At 39.3% G+C, this 19,928-nt stretch overlaps 2 protein-coding genes and 1 long non-coding RNA gene across 5 annotated transcripts in view; all 3 read right to left on the reverse strand.

The window, feature by feature from the left end:
* Positions 1 to 2,620: 2,620 nt before the first annotated feature.
* Positions 2,621 to 19,928, reverse strand: part of tbcd (tubulin folding cofactor D) — a 43,580-nt gene continuing 26,272 nt past the window's right edge. The window contains exons 33-39 of the mRNA XM_086133790.1: positions 5,066 to 5,190; positions 4,747 to 4,824; positions 4,556 to 4,642; positions 4,384 to 4,471; positions 3,071 to 3,180; positions 2,894 to 2,978; positions 2,621 to 2,740 (exon numbers count right to left, since the gene is read on the reverse strand). Of these exons, the coding sequence (XP_085989916.1) occupies positions 2,720 to 2,740; positions 2,894 to 2,978; positions 3,071 to 3,180; positions 4,384 to 4,471; positions 4,556 to 4,642; positions 4,747 to 4,824; positions 5,066 to 5,190 (594 nt within the window). The 3' untranslated portion in view covers positions 2,621 to 2,719. The remainder of the gene's footprint in view (positions 2,741 to 2,893; positions 2,979 to 3,070; positions 3,181 to 4,383; positions 4,472 to 4,555; positions 4,643 to 4,746; positions 4,825 to 5,065; positions 5,191 to 19,928) is intronic.
* On the reverse strand, positions 5,797 to 11,826 carry LOC147193222 (uncharacterized). Its single transcript, XM_086133794.1, has 11 exons — positions 11,643 to 11,826; positions 11,190 to 11,267; positions 10,737 to 10,814; positions 10,283 to 10,360; positions 9,826 to 9,903; positions 9,375 to 9,452; positions 8,920 to 8,996; positions 8,463 to 8,540; positions 8,006 to 8,083; positions 7,436 to 7,525; positions 5,797 to 7,176 (listed from the first exon to the last, which is right to left on the reverse strand). The coding sequence occupies exons 1-7, from the start codon at positions 11,727 to 11,729 to the stop codon at positions 8,976 to 8,978; spliced, it is 498 nt and encodes a 165-aa protein (XP_085989920.1). The 5' UTR covers positions 11,730 to 11,826; the 3' UTR covers positions 5,797 to 7,176; positions 7,436 to 7,525; positions 8,006 to 8,083; positions 8,463 to 8,540; positions 8,920 to 8,975.
* Positions 13,975 to 19,044, reverse strand: LOC147193223 (uncharacterized). 3 transcript variants are annotated; one of them, XR_015103275.1, is made up of 4 exons: positions 17,092 to 19,044; positions 15,269 to 15,431; positions 14,376 to 15,177; positions 13,975 to 13,997 (listed from the first exon to the last, which is right to left on the reverse strand). It is a non-coding gene; the product is annotated as an uncharacterized LOC147193223 (long non-coding RNA). The 3 variants fall into 3 exon arrangements; XR_015103274.1 differs by having other exon boundaries at positions 14,376 to 14,453; positions 14,985 to 15,177; positions 15,269 to 19,044; XR_015103273.1 differs by having other exon boundaries at positions 15,269 to 19,044.

A 19,928-nucleotide genomic window follows, 5' to 3' on the forward strand; every position in this document is an offset into this window, starting at 1 on the left:
ATGATAATGCCTTGTTTTGTCCAGCGGGGAGTATGCCACATCTGGTCAGGATGATTTTTAAACACATGCTTAATTTCTCTTTGTTTTACATTTAATTTGATCGTCAACTTGAACGGCTTGAAGTCATGCGGGCGAAGAGTGGAAAGTATCAAGAGCCGAATTGGTGAAGTCAGAGTGTGCGCCCGCTCCTCATCGAGCCTCAAACTCACTCCACAAAGCCGCCTTTGTATGGGAGCGATCGCCATGGCTACCGGCAGCGAACTGTAAGCCTTTTAACAATTCATCATCTCAGGCACTCAGCACTGTACTGAAAGCATTTTGCTCACTTTACCATCAATCCGCTCCTGGGAGCTGGGGGGAACCCCCCACCCCTGTCTCATGCTAAAACCACTTCAGGAATGTCCATCTGGGGCTGGGAATTAATTAAAGTCGAATTACGGGCCGGGGCAATATTAGGACTAGGAGCAGCGGACAAATACAACGAAGAGCCGTGGAGGGCGAGGACTCAATGTGGCCTTGTTGACGAGGCCCCTCACACAATAAACAATACTATCGCTTATACGGTCGCATAGCGTAGCCACAATAAGTCCTTGTGGTCGCTATCTCGCAACCTTCACGTGACGACGGTGAGACATCATCGAGAGGTTGGAAATCTACAAAGTACAATGGAGCCCAACAGGCATACTCCAGTAGCTTATGGGGCTGTTTAAATGAGTGGTTTCCTCATACCTGATGCACAATTTCAATCACAATGAAAAAAAAAATGTCAAGCAGGGGTGGGCAAAGTATTGCTTTAATATGGCCCCACCAACAGTTCCATTATCAGGCGTCTGCAGGTTTTCCTCTAATTGCTTCATTAAAATGTGTGCATTAATTTTTCTCATTCAACAATTGCAAATTTATTTATTGCAAAAAATACAGTGGTACTTGTACTTACGAACGTCTCTTCATACGAAATGTTCAAGTTACGAAACGCCTCAACAGGAAAATATTGCCTCTTGTTACGAAAGAAATTTCAAGATACGAAAGGTAAAAATACAGAATGGGCTGTTACTCGCAGCTCCGAGTTTCCTGAACATAACATCCTTACAGTTGCTCTGCCACTGGCTATTACCTAGCATCCTCCTGGCATCCCATTGGCTAAGAGGGACTTCTACCGTATCTGTCTCTGTGTGTGTGGATAGATAGATAGTGTTCCAATAGTTTTACGTAAATGTGAATCACCCAGAAAAAGTGTTCACCAGTCGGGCAATCGCTCACTCTGCTGATGTTTGCCTTGGACATTTTCCGAAGGTTTGTTAAAAGCTGACAAAAGCAAACGTCCTTGGATCAGTTCTTTACAAAACACCAGGCAAAAAGCACTTCGGAGCTAGAACGTGGACTAAAGAGGGCAAAAAACGACGAGGACGCAGTTAAAAGTTAAATGACCATCATTTTTATTCTTTACACTATTCTTTGTTTTTTACCTTATGCACAACTCTCATTTACTGTGCAATAATCTAATTGTAACATATATTTGTTACATTTTTTGATGCATTTTTATGCTTTCGGAAACATTTATGTCTGAATTTTGGGGGTGCTTGGAACAGATTAGGGCAGTTACATGGAAAACGCGTCTCTACTTACAAAATTTTCGAGGTAAGAAATTTCTTCCAGAACCAATTCATTTCGTAAGGAGAGGTACCACTGTCCAATAAAAACGTCATGAAAAAATGATTTTACAGATACATTTAAATGTTTTTATTTATTGGTTGTTTTCCCTAAAATAGCATACCGGTAATTGCTTAGAATGTATTACTTTTTCTACTCAAGTTAAAAAAAAAAAACTTAAGGCCCCAAATATTTACAATAAAATTCTCAAATTATGAGGTATTTTCCACCTTCAACATTCCCCATTGTGCCTAAAATTTGCGGGTTTTATTTACCTACTTCTTTACATTTACCTGTACATTTTTTAAAAGGAGCAGAATTTGGACCCGGAAGCAGACAGGAGACGAAAGTGGCGAAGGAAAGGTCTTTAGAGAGCAGGGCTACATGCAGCAGAGCATAGAAGGCGTACCGTTCTGACAACATGTAACTGAATAACTCAAGCTTATATGTAGAAAAACAAACCCAGTCCTGTGGGACCTACTGAAGGTCCAAAGCAACAAACAACATCAAGGGAACAAAGAGCACGACTCTGTCACAGTCACAATAGGTGACTCTGAACCTCTGAAGTGACGTGTACGAAAATGTATGCCATGCGCACAAATCACAATTGAAGGATTCATTTAAGCCGAGCACACAGTTCTCCCAGTCAAAGAAAAATAAAACCTGTTAAATGAATCCTATTAGCAGAAAGAAAGCAATGCAATACATCCATAAGGCTCTCAGCATTGTGTGAAAAACAGACCAAAAGCATGCCGCAACAACTGCAGTCTTGTCAAGAGGCAGGCAAGGACGATGTGGATGCTCTCAGCGTGGACAAATAGCAAAAGAAGGGCTTCGCTTACATAGGCAGACATCGAGGGAGGCACAATTCATTAAATGTGTTCCTCATACTGTCCTGAGACAGTTTTGTAAGTCGTAGTACCGTAAGTTAAACATGTCATTGACGGAACAAAAGAGGGGGACCCTCAGGATGATTTGGCTTTTTTATTATCATGATTTCGAACTCATGGAAGGCTCATTGATACCAAACAGAATGTCATCCATTTTGTGTCTCTCTCTGGACATCTCATTAGGAATGTTCGGTAGGTTTCTGTCAGAGTGGAAGGGAGAGACACGCGCACAAAAAGTGAGTGTGTCATTTGCATACAGAGTATCAAAGTCCTGAATAAACAAAGATTTAGTTTCAACTCCAAATGAGTCCGATTTTTTAGATTAGCTCTCACTCTTGTTATAAAGAGGTTACCTGAGCAAGCGGTCGCTTCATGGGCACCCCCAGCAAATCACGTAGCTGATTTCGAGTGGAGCGCAAAATGTCAGGCTCACTCTCCCTAGAGAAAAAAAAAGCGCCCACAAGAAGGGCACATTCTCACATATACGAAAGGTATCATTTCTCACAAGAGAATAAAACATGGCCCGTTACCAGTTAGTGTCGCTGAGTAGGTTCATGACGTCATCCAAAGCTTCGGGATCGACAACGTCGTCATAAGTCAGCAGCATCTCGTACATCAGGCTGGCTGTTGTCGTTCTTATCTACAGAAAGACAAGAGTACAGTTCTACATCGTTCGCAGGAGTTGAAGGAAACTAGGGCTGGGCGACAAATCCATCTTGGCAAATTCTTTGCATTTACTGCTTAGGATGAACTTTTTATTCAGGGTTCCCACTCTTCCACTTGCTTTTTACTAATGGAACTTTTAAGGACTTTTGAGAGCTAATTTAGCCATTTTTAAGGACTTTTTCTCCATTCAGCAGGGGGATCACGGTGGATTTAATGCTCGCTCAGCAATATGCGGGCTGAACAGAAAGCCACATATCACTGAGCTGGTGTTCAAATCATTGCTGCTAAAGGAAGGGCACATCTTTATTTTTAGGGGCAATCAGCTAACCCTTTATTTGACATACTGTATAATTTTTCATTTTCCTACCTGTATTACAGGTAGGAAAATGAAAAAAAACTTGAATTCATTCTCAAATAAATTACACCAAGAAAAATTTAAATTTAGAAAAAATAAAACTTCAATTTATTTTTGAATAATTTTTAAAGGATTTTTATTGATTTTATAAGCTTTCTCTGAAAATTAAGGACAATTAAGAACATAATTTTACAACTTTTTAATGGATTTTAATGAAATTTAAGGGCCCATGGGAACCCTGTTATTGTTGTTCGCAGCTTCTGTAGTTCAAACAGCGTTCTGGCTGACGTGGGCTGCCTGCTTGAACAACTTGGCAGCAAACACGGAGGAGCTACTTTACAAAATCATCAGCGCTGCACGATTATTGACCATTTCTCAAACTTTAATTCCTACTCAAAAGTGACAACATGAGCACAATCATTTTCACCTTTTGTTCTGTATGAGACTAAAGGCGCCTGGTGGAAGGCAATCACACATAGGGGCTGATTTGATGGCTCATTCTAGGTTAAATTGTTGAACCTTTCCGTTATTATGGATCGCACAGGACAAGGTTTTTTTTTTACCTCCAAAAGGAAGAACAATTCTCACAACAAAGAAAACAAAACATACAGTATTTCTATAAATGATGCCAGTTAATGCTGTGGGGTGGTGGTTGGGGGGCAGGAGTGTGTATGCGTGTGTGGGGGAGAGGGGGGGGGGGGACAGTTTCAAAGCTTGTTTGAACAATGTCATTTGCTTTTTCCAAATCTATGAAAACTGCAAATAGGATTTTTGTGAAAATAAAATCTGATTTTATTTTCAAGCTATTTCTCTGGAACGTACCACAAGGAAAGAGTGGCAGATCAGCATCAGCAGCTGGTAGAGGATCTCCTTCCGGACTTCGCCCTGGAACTGGATGAGGCCACAGTAGCTGGCGGACATGAACGAGTGACACAAGTCAGCACGGATGACTGATATGTTGTTTAGTTTTGTTTTAGTGCGATGGCAAACTCACACGGCGATGCAGGCGCGCAGCTTGGACACATCCTTGGATCGCCTGACCACTTCGCACAGCGACAGCAGCTCCACACAAAAAGGATGACTTGGCAGCGACAAACACAGAATGAACGGACATTGGCAGACGTACCCGCCATTTATGTCTTTTGGAAACTGACACACAGAAAAAAAAGGTACAGTGATACTCACTTTTCTTCTGAGGTGAAGATGTCAAAGCAGCCGTTGGACAACAACTGGTTTAACATTTTGAGGAAAGGGAGGGCGATCCTGAAAAGTACATTTGTTTGAGAAGTTGTCAATGCCAATAATCACAAGTTCGACATGATTGTAATGTGGAAGAGAACAAATAAAATACAGTACTGTATTAGCTGAAATTAGCACTGTTGCCAGACACAAGTAGCTTTCTATTTGTGGGGGGCCAGAACAGTATTTTCATGCCCGGATCACAAAACAGCGAATAGGAGCGTGTATTTTGCTTTCGGTGACAACAGCTGCTTTTTTTTTGTACCTTGTGTTGCGCACATTTTCTCTCAAGATTTTAATCAATGCGTCCATAGCAAAGTGCTCCAAAACAGCGCGGTCATGTTGGATCCCACGCAGGTACTCAAACAAAGACTGGGAGGAGGCCGCAACCTGGACAGGGCAGTTAACACACACACACACACACACACACACACACACACACATACGTGTTTTGGTGCATTTTCAGGACGTCCGTTTGTTCACCCGACATATGGGTACATGCCTTTCCCGTGGTCCTACAGGCTCCAAAAAAATATGGTAACCATGAAAAAAAATCAGGAAGACACCCATCTATTCAGATTTTGGCTAGGACGTAATTTTTTTTTGATTTAGGACAAAACTACTACATATGAGGACATTGACTGGTTTTTGTGTATTATGGAGACAGTCACCTCAAACACACTGCCATTTCATGTTTTTGTGAATTTTGAGCCCCCTAGATACACATCATTTTCAAGTATATATGACTTATGAAGACCAGCTAAGAGTAAAGTGTGTAATTTTTAGATTGACTCCTGTTACATACCAACAGTATATGTTAGGCACATGTGTCCAATTGTCATGCTCGGGCACGGGGAGAACTCTACAAAGGAAGGAAGCCCAGATTCAAACTATCAATTGCTGAACTATGAGGCGAATGTGCCAAACAGTCGTTGATATTCATGGTAATAATACAAGACAGTAAAACTAAGCTGTGAAGAAGAAGAGACAGTTAAATATGTGGTCAGTCCACTTTCTTATTTTTTAATTGCTGACAAATATGAAATTATGAACACAGAAAACATGCCACCTCCTCTCCATGACACAAGGCAGTGCAATAGATGAGGGTTGTTTGAACTGAAGAAGATTATGTCAAAATGTGAATACTGTGATGAAGAATTTTTAATAAATGTGGCCATATATTGTGCCATGTGTGTAGCAACTTCTTCTTTAGCTACCTGTTAGACAAAAGCAACTTTTCAAAAAGTATTGAAATTCTTGAAATAGGATGAATTCAAATGTTTTAGGGTTTTTCTGAAATATCACCTCAAACCTAATAAGCCTATCTTTTGTGAGAAGTTTGTATATTGTACGTACGTTTATATACAGCAGGGGTGTCCAAAGTCGGTCCTCGAGGGCCGCTGTCTTTTTGTTTTCCAGCTCTCCCAGGATGTTCTAATGCTGCATCAGAGCTGACTGTTGAACTGATCATCTGAATCAGGTGTGATGCAGCTGCGAGAGCTGGAAAACAGGCACGACAGTTGCCCTCCCGGCCCAGATCGGGACATGCCTGATATACAGTATACCTTACATGTTCGTACATCTCCAAGGATTTTCCAATTTGCTCTTGAAGCTCATGAAACAATAAATGTGAAACAGTATTCAACAACAAATATGAAATCCGTAATTGACCATCCCACCCTAAATGCACCATTGCTATTGCTATAGTTAACTTGAACTGAAATGTACCCAGGCGTGCTCGCATTTCAATGGACTATCTATTCATTTCCCTTTTTAATGCAGTTATCCTGTTGTGGATGTAGTTTTTGATGGACACCCAGTCTCTGTCTTTCAGAGCTACTAGCTCTGCGTGGAGACAGGACTCACAGCTCGTTTTACCTGGAACGTTATGGCTTGTTATGAAATCAAACATATGTCTCTCAACAGCCTTCACTTCATCATCTGTCCACGTACGTCTCTTATTCCCACCTGTAAAAGAAGGCATTATTTATTAAAAATGGCATTGCAAATGTTAAAAATGCAAAATAAGATATTCCAGGAAATAATGAGAATTTTGAAAAAAATGCTCTTTAACCTTGCTTTTCATTGGAGCACTTTGACTTTTTGTTCATCAAAAGTACTTCAGCTTCAATTAAGATATGTTAATTTTTGCCATTTTTGTTTAACTTTAACTGGTGTTTTTGTTGTCCCGTGTGATTGAGAAGGAAGTGTCGTCCACGTTCTCTAACTGGGTTGGAGCAGAAATGTTTTCCAGGGTTGCGACAAAACTGTCGTCAGTGTTGTCAAAGGTGGTTGAAGCAGAAGTGCCTTCCATGTTGTCCGATGTAGATGGCGCATATGCATGGCTTGGGTTCCCAGAAGTGTCAGAGCTTGAGCCTTTGAAAAATTATACAAAAATAGTTGAATGTGGCTTTTCACCATTGCTTTCTTATATGTGCCAAATCGTCTCCTAATTTCTCAATTTTCTTTCGGCTGTCGAGGCCTAATGTGTTTTCAACCTGCACATTTTGCATCTTTCAACACCATTTTCAAATACTGTAGTAAATTGTTTCTAATTCATACATAGTTGTGCATAAAGACTGAGATTATCAGGCACCAATTTACTCTGTCTTATGTCATAACTTGAGGACATTACCATTTTCTGTGTAAGTGAGAATCGCTTTTTCTTGATTAAGGTCAGCATTGGTTTCTTTGCTCAAATCGTCATCGCTCGTGGTTACTTCATCTGGTTGGGTTAAAAAAAAAACAGACAGGACAAAATGCTTTTGTTTCAGGGTAAACGCAGAATGTTAGATGTTTTAAAAATGATATTTAAACAACATCAAAATATTCAGCATTCTTCGTTCTGACCAGTTAATAAATGAAGAAACATTATTTCTCATTGAACATTGCTCACAGGAGAGTTTGGGAATAACGTACCACACTATAGAAAGTTTAACTCTGTTCAGCTCTGTGGAACAGCAATATGGGGACATTCAGACACAGCCTCTCCAGAGTTAGGTTAAGACAAAAGTCATGTCACCTGAAACACACTCAGGTTTTTCAGGTCTAAAGAAATATGAGGACATGACGACTGAAATCATGGAGAGTCCATGTTTCTGATTTATAACTTCTCCTGTGTTTGTCAAAGAAAGCTGTAAACTCAAAACTGGTATATATTGATAAAACGCAATGTTTTATCATGAAACGATTTGATAAATAAAACCTGTTGTAAGGATGAAATGAATCTTCCACTCCTTTCTTGATCTTCAGAAGGTTTCATCAGGATCCGAATACCTGGTGTCTGCAACATAGCAACAGTGCAGTGTCAGAAATATTCAAATTTATTCATCCTAATTAGTTAATAAATGAATAAACATTGTTTTTCATTGAACATCGCTCACAGGAGAGTTTGGGATTAATATACCACACTATAGAAAGTTAAAACTGTTCAGCTCTGTGTAACAGCAATATGGGGACATTCGAACACAGGCTCTACAGAGTTAGGTTAAGACAAAAGTCATGTCACCTGAAACACACTCAGGTTTTTCAGGTCTAAAGAAATATGAGGACATGACGACTGAAATCATGGAGAGTCCACGTTTCTGATTTATAACTTCTCCTGTGTTTGTCAAAGAAAGCTGTAAACTCAAAACTGGTATATAATGATAAGACGTAGTAACCTGTTGTAAGGATGAAGTGGATCTCTCATTCCATTCTTGGTCTCCAGAAGGTTCAGTCAGGTACCCGTCACTTGGTGTCTGCAACATAACAACATTACGGTGTCAAAATATTCAGCATTCTTCATTCTGACCAGTTAAGAGATGAATAAACATTATTTCTCATTGAACATCGCTCACAGGAGGGTTTGGGATTAATATACCACACTGTAGAAAGTTAACACCGTTCAGTTCTGTGGAACAGCAATATGGGGACATTCGAACACAGGCTCTCCAGAGTTAGGTTAAGACAAAAGTCATGTCACCTGAAACACACTCAGGTTTTTCAGGTCTAAAGAAATATGAGGACATGACGACTGAAATCATGGAGAGGCCATGTTTCTGATTTTATAACTTCTCCTGCGTTTGTCAAAGAAAGCTGTAAACTCAAAACTCGTATATAATGATAAAACGTAGTAACCTGTTGTAAGGATGAAGTGGATCTCTCACTCCCTTCTTGGTCTCCAGAAGGTTCAGTTAGATCCCGTCACTTGGTATCTGCAACATAACAACATTACGGTGTCAAAATATTCAGCATTCTTCATTCTGACCAGTTAAGAAATGAATAAACATTATTTCTCATTGAACATTGCTCACAGGAGAGTTTGGGATTAATGTACCACACTATAGAAAGTTAACACTGTTCAGCTCTGTGGAACAGCAATATGGGGACATTCAAACACAACCTCTCCAGAGTTAGGTTAAGACAAAAGTCATGTCACCTGAAACACACTCAGGTTTTTCAGGTCTAAAGAAATATGAGGACATGACGACTGAAATCATGGAGAGGCCACGTTTCTGATTTATAACTTCTCCTGCGTTTGTCAAAGAAAGCTGTAAACTCAAAACTGGTATATAATGATAAGACGTAGTAACCTGTTGTAAGGATGAAGCGGATCTCTCACTCCCTTCTTGGTCTCCAGAAGGTTCAGTCAGGATCCCGTCACTTGGTATCTGCAACATAACATTACGGTGTCAAAATATTCAGCATTCTTCATTCTGACCAATTAAGAAATGAATAAACATTATTTCTCATTGAACATAGCTCACAGGAGAGTTTGGGATTAATATACCACACTGTAGAAAATTAACACTGTTCAGTTCTGTGGAACAGCAATATGGGGACATTCGAACACAGGCTCTCCAGAGTTAGGTTAAGACAAGTCATGTCACCTGAAACACACTCAGGTCTTTCAGGTCTAAAGAAATATGAGGACATGACGACTGAAATCATGGAGAGTCCATGTTTCTGATTTATAACTTCTCCTGTGTTTGTCAAAGAAAGCTGTAAACTCAAAACTGATATACACTGATAAAATGCAATGACCTGTTGTAAGGATGAAGTAAATCTTCCACTCTTTTCTTGATCTTCAGAAGGTTTCATCAGGATCCGAACACCTGGTGTCTGCAACATAGCAGCATTGCAGTGTCAGAAATGCTCAAATTTATTCATCCTAATTAGTTAATAAATTAATAAACATTGTTTTTCATTGAACATCGCTCACAGGAGGGTTTGGGATTAATATACCACACTATAGAAGGTTAACACTGTTCAGCTCTGTGTAACAGCAATATGGGGACATTCGAACACAGGCTCTCCAGAGTTAGGTCCAGACAAAAGTCATGTCACCTGAAACACACTCAGGTTTTTCAGGTCTAAAGAAATATGAGGACATGACGACTGAAATCATGACGAGTCCATGTTTCTGATTTATAACTTCTCCTGTGTTTGTCAAAGAAAGCTGAAAACTCAAACCTGGTATGTAATGATAAGACGTAGTAACCTGTTGTAAGGATGAAGTGAATCTCTCATTCCATTCTTGGTCTCCAGAAGGTTCAGTCAGGTACCCGTCACTTGGTGTCTGCAACATAACAACATTACGGTGTCAAAATATTCAGCATTCTTCATTCTGACCAGTTAAGAAATGAATAAACATTATTTCTCATTGAACATTGCTCACAGGAGAGTTTGGGATTAATATACCACACTGTAGAAAGTTAACACTGTTCAGTTCTGTGGAAGAGCAATATGGGGACATTCGAACACAGGCTCTCCAGAGTTAGGTTAAGACAAGTCATGTCACCTGAAACACACTCAGGTTTTTCAGGTCTAAAGAAATATGAGGACATGACGACTGAAATCATGGAGAGTCCATGTTTCTGATTTATAACTTCTGCTGTGTTTGTCAAAGAAAGCTGAAAACTCAAACCTAGTATATCATGATAAGAAGTAGTAACCTGTTGTAAGGAAGAAGTGGATCTCTCATTCCATTCTTGGTCTCCAGAGGGTTCAGTCAGGTACCTGTCACTTGGCGTCTGCAACATAACATTACGGTGTCAAAATATTCAGCATTCTTCATTCTGACCAGTTAAGAAATGAATAAACATTATTTCTCACTGAACATTGCTCACAGGAGAGTTTGGGATTAATATACCACACTATAGAAAGTTAACACTGTTCAGTTCCGTGGAACAGCAATATGGGGACATTCTAAAACAGGCTCTCCAGAGTTAGGTTAAGACAAAAGTCATGTCACCTGAAACACACTCAGGTTTTTCAGGTCTAAAGAAATATGAGGACATGACGACTGAAATCATGGCGAGTCCATGTTTCTGATTTATAACTTCTCCTGTGTTTGTCAAAGAAAGCTGAAAACTCAAACCTAGTATATCATGATAAGAAGTAGTAACCTGTTGTAAGGAAGAAGTGGATCTCTCATTCCATTCTTGGTCTCCAGAGGGTTCAGTCAGGTACCTGTCACTTGGCGTCTGCAACATAACATTACGGTGTCAAAATATTCAGCATTCTTCATTCTGACCAGTTAAGAAATGAATAAACATTATTTCTCATTGAACATTGCTCACAGGAGAGTTTGGGATTAATATACCACACTATAGAAAGTTAACACTGTTCAGTTCCGTGGAACAGCAATATGGGGACATTCTAAAACAGGCTCTCCAGAGTTAGGTTAAGACAAAAGTCATGTCACCTGAAACACACTCAGGTTTTTCAGGTCTAAAGAAATATGAGGACATGACGACTGAAATCATGGAGAGTCCATGTTTCTGATTTATAACTTCTCCTGTGTTTGTCAAAGAAAGCTGTAAACTCAAAACTGGTATATAATGGTAAAATGCAATGACCTGTTGTAAGGATGAAGTGGATCTCCCAATCCTTTCTTGATCTTCAGAAGGTTTCATCGGGATCCGAACACCTGGTGTCTGCAACATAGCAACAGTGCAGTGTCAGAAATATTCTAATTTATTCATCCTGATTAGTTAATAAATGAATAAACATTGTTTTTCATTGAACATCGCTCACAGGAGGGTTTGGGATTAATATACCACACTATAGAAAGTTAACACTGTTCAGTTCTGTGGAACAGCAATATGGGGACATTCGAACACAGGCTCTCCAGAGTTAGATTAAGACAAAAGTCATGTCACCTGAAACACACTCAGGTTTTTCAGGTCTAAAGAAATATGAGGACATGACGACTGAAATCATGGAGAGTCCACGTTTCTGATTTATAACTTCTCCTGCGTTTGTCAAAAAAAGCTGTAAACTCAAAACTGGTATATAATGATAAAACGTAGTAACCTGTTGTAAGGATGAAGTGGATCTCTCACTTCCTTCTTGGTCTCCAGAAGGTTCAGTCAGGATCCCTTCACTTGGTATCTGCAACATAACAACATTACGGTGTCAAAATATTCAGCATTCTTCATTCTGACCAGTTAAGAAATGAATAAACATTATTTCTCATTGAACATTGCTCACAGGAGTGTTTGGGATTAATGTACCACACTACAGAAAGTTAACACTGTTCAGCTCTGTGGAACAGCAATATGGGGACATTCAGACACAACCTCTCCAGAGTTAGGTTAAGACAAGTCATGTCACCTGAAACACACTCAGGTTTTTCAGGTCTAAAGAAATATGAGGACATGACGACTGAAATCATGGAGAGGCCACATTTCTGATTTATAACTTCTCCTGCGTTTGTCAAAGAAAGCTGTAAACTCAAAACTGGTATATAATGATAAGACGTAGTAACCTGTTGTAAGGATGAAGCGGATCTCTCACTCCCTTCTTGGTCTCCAGAAGGTTCAGTCAGGATCCCGTCACTTGGTATCTGCAACATAACAACATTACGGTGTCAAAATATTCAGCATTCTTCATTCTGACCAATTAAGAAATGAATAAACATTATTTCTCATTGAACATAGCTCACAGGAGAGTTTGGGATTAATATACCACACTCTAGAAAGTTAACACTGTTCAGTTCTGTGGAACAGCAATATGGGGACATTCGAACACAGGCTCTCCAGAGTTAGGTTAAGACAAAAGTCATGTCACCTGAAACACACTCAGGTTTTTCAGGTCTAAAGAAATATGAGGACATGACGACTGAAATCATGGAGAGTCCATGTTTCTGATTTATAACTTCTCCTGCGTTTGTCAAAGAAAGCTGTAAACTCAAAACTGGTATATAATGATAAAACGTAGTAACCTGTTGTAAGGATGAAGTGGATCTCTCACTCCCTTCTTGGTGTCCAGAAGGTTCAGTCAGGATCCCGTCACTTGGTATCTGCAACATAACAACATTACGGTGTCAAAATATTCAGCATTCTTCATTCTGACCAGTTAAGAAATGAATAAACATTATTTCTCATTGAACATTGCTCACAGGAGTGTTTGGGATTAATGTACCACACTACAGAAAGTTAACACTGTTCAGCTCTGTGGAACAGCAATATGGGGACATTCAGACACAACCTCTCCAGAGTTAGGTTAAGACAAGTCATGTCACCTGAAACACACTCAGGTTTTTCAGGTCTAAAGAAATATGAGGACATGACGACTGAAATCATGGAGAGGCCACATTTCTGATTTATAACTTCTCCTGCGTTTGTCAAAGAAAGCTGTAAACTCAAAACTGGTATATAATGATAAGACGTAGTAACCTGTTGTAAGGATGAAGCGGATCTCTCACTCCCTTCTTGGTCTCCAGAAGGTTCAGTCAGGATCCCGTCACTTGGTATCTGCAACATAACAACATTACGGTGTCAAAATATTCAGCATTCTTCATTCTGACCAATTAAGAAATGAATAAACATTATTTCTCATTGAACATAGCTCACAGGAGAGTTTGGGATTAATATACCACACTGTAGAAAGTTAACACTGTTCAGTTCTGTGGAACAGCAATATGGGGACATTCGAACACAGGCTCTCCAGAGTTAGGTTAAGACAAAAGTCATGTCACCTGAAACACACTCAGGTTTTTCAGGTCTAAAGAAATATGAGGACATGACGACTGAAATCATGGAGAGTCCATGTTTCTGATTTATAACTTCTCCTGCGTTTGTCAAAGAAAGCTGTAAACTCAAAACTGGTATATAATGATAAGACGTAGTAACCTGTTGTAAGGATGAAGCGGATCTCTCACTCCCTTCTTGGTCTCCAGAAGGTTCAGTCAGGATCCCGTCACTTGGTATCTGCAACATAACAACATTACGGTGTCAAAATATTCAGCATTCTTCATTCTGACCAATTAAGAAATGAATAAACATTATTTCTCATTGAACATAGCTCACAGGAGAGTTTGGGATTAATATACCACACTGTAGAAAGTTAACACTGTTCATTTCTGTGGAACAGCAATATGGGGACATTCGAACACAGGCTCTCCAGAGTTAGGTTAAGACAAAGGTCATGTCACCTGAAACACACTCAGGTTATTCAGGTCTAAAGAAATATGAGGACATGACGACTGAAATCATGGAGAGGCCACGTTTCTGATTTATAACTTCTCCTGTGTTTGTCAAAGAAAGCTGTAAACTCAAAACTGGTATATAATGATAAGACGTAGTCACCTGTTGTAAGGATGAAGTGGATCTCTCACTCCCTTCTTGGTCTCCAGAAGGTTCAGTCAGGATACCAACATCTGGTGTCTGCAACATAGCAATATTACAGTATCAGAAATATTCTAAAAAGTATTCTTCAGTAACTGAAGAAGTATGAGGGCATGACTGAAATCATGAAAAGCAACATTATACCAACCATAGAGTGTCAGAAATATGTCGTAGTTATATGACTTTTGAATAAATTGAACTACTTTTTTCAGTGACCACATTCACAGCACAAGTACTGTGTAGTACAGTACTCTTTATGGTACTTACCACTGTACAGCTCTGATAGCTAACAATTTCAGGACATCAGACACGACTGAGTTCAAATAATAAAGACAACACCCGAAACATACTCTTTCAGACTAAATCAATGTAATGACTGAAAAATGTGGAGTCCATGTTCCTGTCTTTGAATTTCTGTTGACGTCAAATAATCCTCTAAAACAGACACTTGTGTTAACTTTTAAAAGGTAATAAACTGTTGATGAAAATGATATTTCACTCACCTATGAAATATAATGATTTACTTATTAGATCTGGTTGTCTACAGGTGTATATTCAGGCATTACTTACCAGTGCTCTCCATGCCCACTGAGAATCTCCATAGTCATAGGTTATTTCATTCCCTGCTTCGATATTTTCAATTGCAAACAAGCAAAGATGAGGTTTATCCTGGATTGTCAGCTTTTTCATTCTACAGTTTGGGCCTTTGTGAGCATCATTGACAAGTCGACCTAATGAACCATCTTCATGGGAGGAATCAATGCTGAAATTGAACAATGAAACATGAAATGTTTTTCCAGTAAAACTACAATGTTGTACAGAACCACATGATGTTTTTCTAGATCTTGACTTACCACCATGTGCTTCCTTTCCATTCAAAATCAAACAGGAAACAATTTTGCTTCTCTGTGTACTTTTTCTGTCTCTTGTCTCGTTCATAACTTGAGATTAACTCTCCACGGTACTCAACCACAAATAACCCCTTTTCGATTGGTTCACTTGTAAATACACCACGTCCTAGGACACGAAAAGTTGACACTTAAATGTTGATTAATACAATCCAAATCAGGCTTACACAATGCAGTTAATCAGATATTCACAAATACATGCAGACCAAAAAATAAAAATTTAAAGAGGGGAAAAAACATGTTTAGTGGTACGATAACAAAATAATTCCATGTAAAACTAAAAACAATTATCAGAATCGCTGATAATTTTCTTTAGCAATTTGTATCAGCACAAAATAATGTGGCTCCTTACATCAGAGTTGTTTACATTGCTTGCCTTCAATTGAACAGAATGTATGGAATAGCAAAGAAAAATACCAGCGGTTTGACCGACAGTTTGACTAAAGTGATCATCATAAGTCAAGTGAAGTACCATTTTTCCTCAATGGATAACATTCGAAACCTAATTTCAGTTCCTATACTATTCCACTCCAAACTGCATTATATGGTTGAGGGAGAGAAAGAGAAGAGCAATAAGGTCAAAAAAAGTATGGGCAGCAATGTTGGTAATGCATTACCACCATAGTTTTTATTTTGGTCACAGGCAACCTAATGCGGCTGCACAGTGTGCGACTGGTTGGCACGTCCGCCTCACAGTGCCTTCTTGTGTGGAGTTCTCCCCATGGCTGCATGGGTTTTCTCCGACTACTTTGGTTTCCTCCCACATTCCAAAAACATGCAACGTAGTAGGTTCACTGAACTCACTAAATTGTCCCTCGGTGTGATTGTGAGGGTGAATGGTGGTTTGTCTGTGTGTCCTGTGATTGGCTGGCACCCAGTTCAAGTTGTACCCTGCCTACTGTCCGAAGACAGCTGGGATCGGCTGCAGCACAGCCAGGCCCGTATTAGTATAAATGGGTTTGAAAATGGTTGGATGGGATGTTTTTTTTAATCTGATTAACTGTGCGTTTCTATTTTTGTTATTTTCTCTTTGTAAATACAAATGCAACTCTAACAATTGTGGGAGGGAAAGGATTCATCTAATTTCTTTGTAAGCTGTCCTGGCGTTTCACACCTCCGATCTCCAATCAGAAATCCCACTGAGCAATATACACCACTGCACATAGAAAAGATACATTATGACTAAAATAAAAATTAAGCAATCAACAATAATAGTCATAATGATAATGACATACATAATTCCTGTGACCATTCTTTCAGTTTTAAACTAAGTAGAGACCTTTGATGGGCAGTACAAATTGCTGATAAAAATGTGGATTTGTCAAACAGCTACCACAGCCTTCTTCAATCAGGTGAAATAGGCATTGTGAAGGAAGTTTGAAGGCATCTAATTTTCCTCGACTATTACAGATAGTATGCGTTTTTTATGAATTGTGATATTTGTTGAAGCACAATATTTTAACAGAAGCCGAATAATTTCTATTTCTATTTTTTCATTTCAAGATATTCCTAGTTCTACATGGCAATACAATATTCTCAAGAATTGAATGATAATGGCTGCTAAACATTCTCTTAAAAAGTACTTCAATTATTTTTGCTCCAATATGATCAATGGCATAAAAAAAAACATGCTGTTGTTTATTGTGATATTTTTGGGGTAAATACAATGTGCGAATAAAATCTGTCACTGTGACAGGCTTTGGTTGCAGCTCTTGTCATGTGCGTGTGGTAGCCATAAGAATTAGATAGCAGGTAGATTGATAGCATACCTTTATAATCATTGATCCACTGGGCTTTCAAACAAGGCTTGTCGACTCCAGATAAAATAAAATGAGCAGCCTCAGATTCAGGGCTCAGTCTGGCTCTTCTTTGTGACATTATCACCACCAGTAAACATCTACAATGGAAAGTGAGAAGAAGTCAGCCAGACAAGCAAGCACAATACAATGGCAGCACTTATTTTGGCTCAGAAAGTACTGAGCCAAAGGAATATTATTTTCTTCCTCAAATATACAAAAATTCATTTCATCAAACATTTGCTGGTCAGATTAATAGATTCGGGCAAACCATTTGTCAGGCAGATAACAATGTAAAATTAAAATAGAGTAACACAATATTGTCTTGACCAAATGTACCAACAAAGCTGAATTCTGCTATAATTTCATTGCAAACGTTTGTTTGTTTTTTCATTGAAACGGTGTACAATTGAATCAACACAAGAATAAACAGTGTAAATACACCAGACTTAGCATAAAGGCTAGAAGTGCATGGCCCACTTTCATTAGGCTACCTGTACTAACTAATTTCAATTAACTGCAATCAAATAAAACAAATACTGCACTGAAATAAACATTTGGCACCAAAATCAAGTTCCACAGACTGTGTTGTCAAAGATTTAGAAAGGTTTTCTAGAACCTTGCCTGCAGGACATGTCCACATTACATTTACTGGAAGCTTATTAGCATGCTAACGATCTAGCTAGCTAGCTAGCTAGCTGTCTAATTGAATGACATTACCTTTGGTGGGCACTGTTAAACACGGTTATATTGAACAAAGTCTATGTTACAGTAAGATAAACGAAAAGGAATTGCTTACCAGGTGGTCATCCACGCGTGGTCGTGTTTGTTTCAGAGAGTTTAATAGATATCTGGCTGTAGGATTGTCTGGCTGCTTCACATGTTGGGTTTTGTGTGACTGCTAATTGAAGTGACTTACCAGGACGAGGGCGGGGAAAATGTGTGAGTCAGTCCGAAAAAGATGACATATGAGGTCCTGCACAATGACGTCACTGAAAGTGTGTTAAAAGTGTGTTAAGGTACCGAAGTTGGCCACTAGTTTTCCAAATGAAAAGTGAGTCGAAAGTTAAACACACTTAAACACACAATTTCTGAAAATTGTGCTCTTTCAGGACATCACTTATTTTTGGTGTGGGAGTATCCTCGTGAGCTCTAGAGTAGTGTAGACTGCGTGGAAATATGAGGACGCGAAAAATGTCCTCATTTTTCCACAGGTCCTCATTGTGAAGGTGTGTTATCATAAAATTGTCCTGAGATGTCATGAATACAAACACACACACACACACACACACACACACACACACACACACACACACACACAGTGTGTATGAAAGACATTAGAGTACCAGTGACATCCACTCTGCTGGAGCTCTGAGTCGAGCAATGTGTGTAATGTCCCCATCGGCATGAAATATAAACTGTGATCAATCTGTAAATTATGAGCCTGACTACCACAAATTACTTGTACAAACAGTAACACATTTGTTGATTAAAATAAATCCTTTTTATGGCTCCATAAAAAAGTCCAGATCTACCCATGGGCCTGTGAATGGATTCTGACTGGGAGGCTAGTCGATGCTTTGGCTCCATGAGTGTGTGTGTGTGTGTGTGTGTGTGTGTGTGTGTGTGTGTGTGTGTGTGTGTGTGTGTGTGTGTGTGCGTGTGAGAACGCTGATGTTGGCCCGCATATTGATTCAGGCCTGGTTCATTTTACAGGCGGCCCTGTGCAAACATATCAATCCCATGCGTCTCCGAGGATTGTACATCTGTGGAAAAAGACAAGCTGCCAGAGCAAAAACGAACTCCGCCGATACACTCAAATTCATCTGACCTCATCATCGGCATGGTTGTTTTGCTTATTCCCCCTCCCCAAGGCTAAAGGGGGGGGGGGGGGAGACAATGAGTGTTACGTAGAGAGGAGGAACTTGACTTACCCCAATGTTGTTAAGATTAAACCGAAATAGAGTTGCCCTCAGGAGAGGAAAACCATTTTATGATTACAGCGCAAAGGGGTAGCGTAGACTTTGCGGGATGTGCGGCTCCCTCTTTTGGCCGCTTTCAGACTACCTTCAAAGCCGCAAAGGTTTTTCTTTATTTCTTTTTCTTTTTTTAAGAATGCACACATTTTCGCCAAACTCCAATGAGTGATTCCCAAACAGGGTACCATGAGAGATCATGAGGCGTACTTTGGGAAACTAACCACTTTCACTTCATTTGTTTGAAAATGATTTCTTAATTACAAAATATATCTTTACTTATCTTATCAATATGTATGATGGCATTATTTCAGTATTTATACTTTGGTGGTGACATTTTTAAAATGGGTGACTTGACTCACAAGGTTTGGAAATACTGTTCTAAAGCATGAAATGGGATTGTGGTCATAATTTTAACAAATCAGAAGCCTGAAGAATGTTAGTCATACTGTCAGAGAAGAAAAACGAGCAACATCCCCCAAATCAGAATCCTGTGTGTAGCAATAGAGGACATAAGTAAATGGTTCTCGGGTGAGTTTTTAAAGGGGTCATCTACAGTAGTCAGCTCTAAAAATTTGCATGCCATTTTATTGATCACAGGTAAGCACTGCCTTGTTGAATCTGCAATCACTTATTGTACCGGTAATCTTTATCGTTAGTTTATATTAGGATATATCTTGATCATATTGAAATCCAGATTCATGATATTAACATTGAGGAAAGATATCAGTCATGTGACCGTGCCACGCTTGTGTTGCATGTAAATCTCAGTTCAACCGACCACATTCCTCCTAAGTTTGGCGTTGATCGACAGTTGAAACCAACAGATGACAA

This window comes from Hippocampus guttulatus, chromosome 16, assembly GCF_054856545.1.
Source record: "Hippocampus guttulatus isolate MCC_2025c chromosome 16, RoL_Hgut_1.0, whole genome shotgun sequence".
NCBI classification, from domain to species: Eukaryota; Metazoa; Chordata; class Actinopteri; order Syngnathiformes; family Syngnathidae; genus Hippocampus; species Hippocampus guttulatus.

Excerpts from the sequence above, each read along its gene's own strand:
- LOC147193222 (XM_086133794.1), bottom strand. The coding sequence starts at position 11,729 with ATGTTGCAGACACCAGGTGTTCGGATCCCGATGAAACCTTCTGAAGAT. Across the intron at positions 11,268-11,642 it reads CCACTTCATCCTTACAACAG|ACGCCAAGTGACAGGTACCT; the intron begins GTCATTGCATTT and ends GTTATGTTGCAG. Across the intron at positions 10,815-11,189 it reads CCACTTCTTCCTTACAACAG|ACGCCAAGTGACAGGTACCT; the intron begins GTTACTACTTCT and ends GTTATGTTGCAG.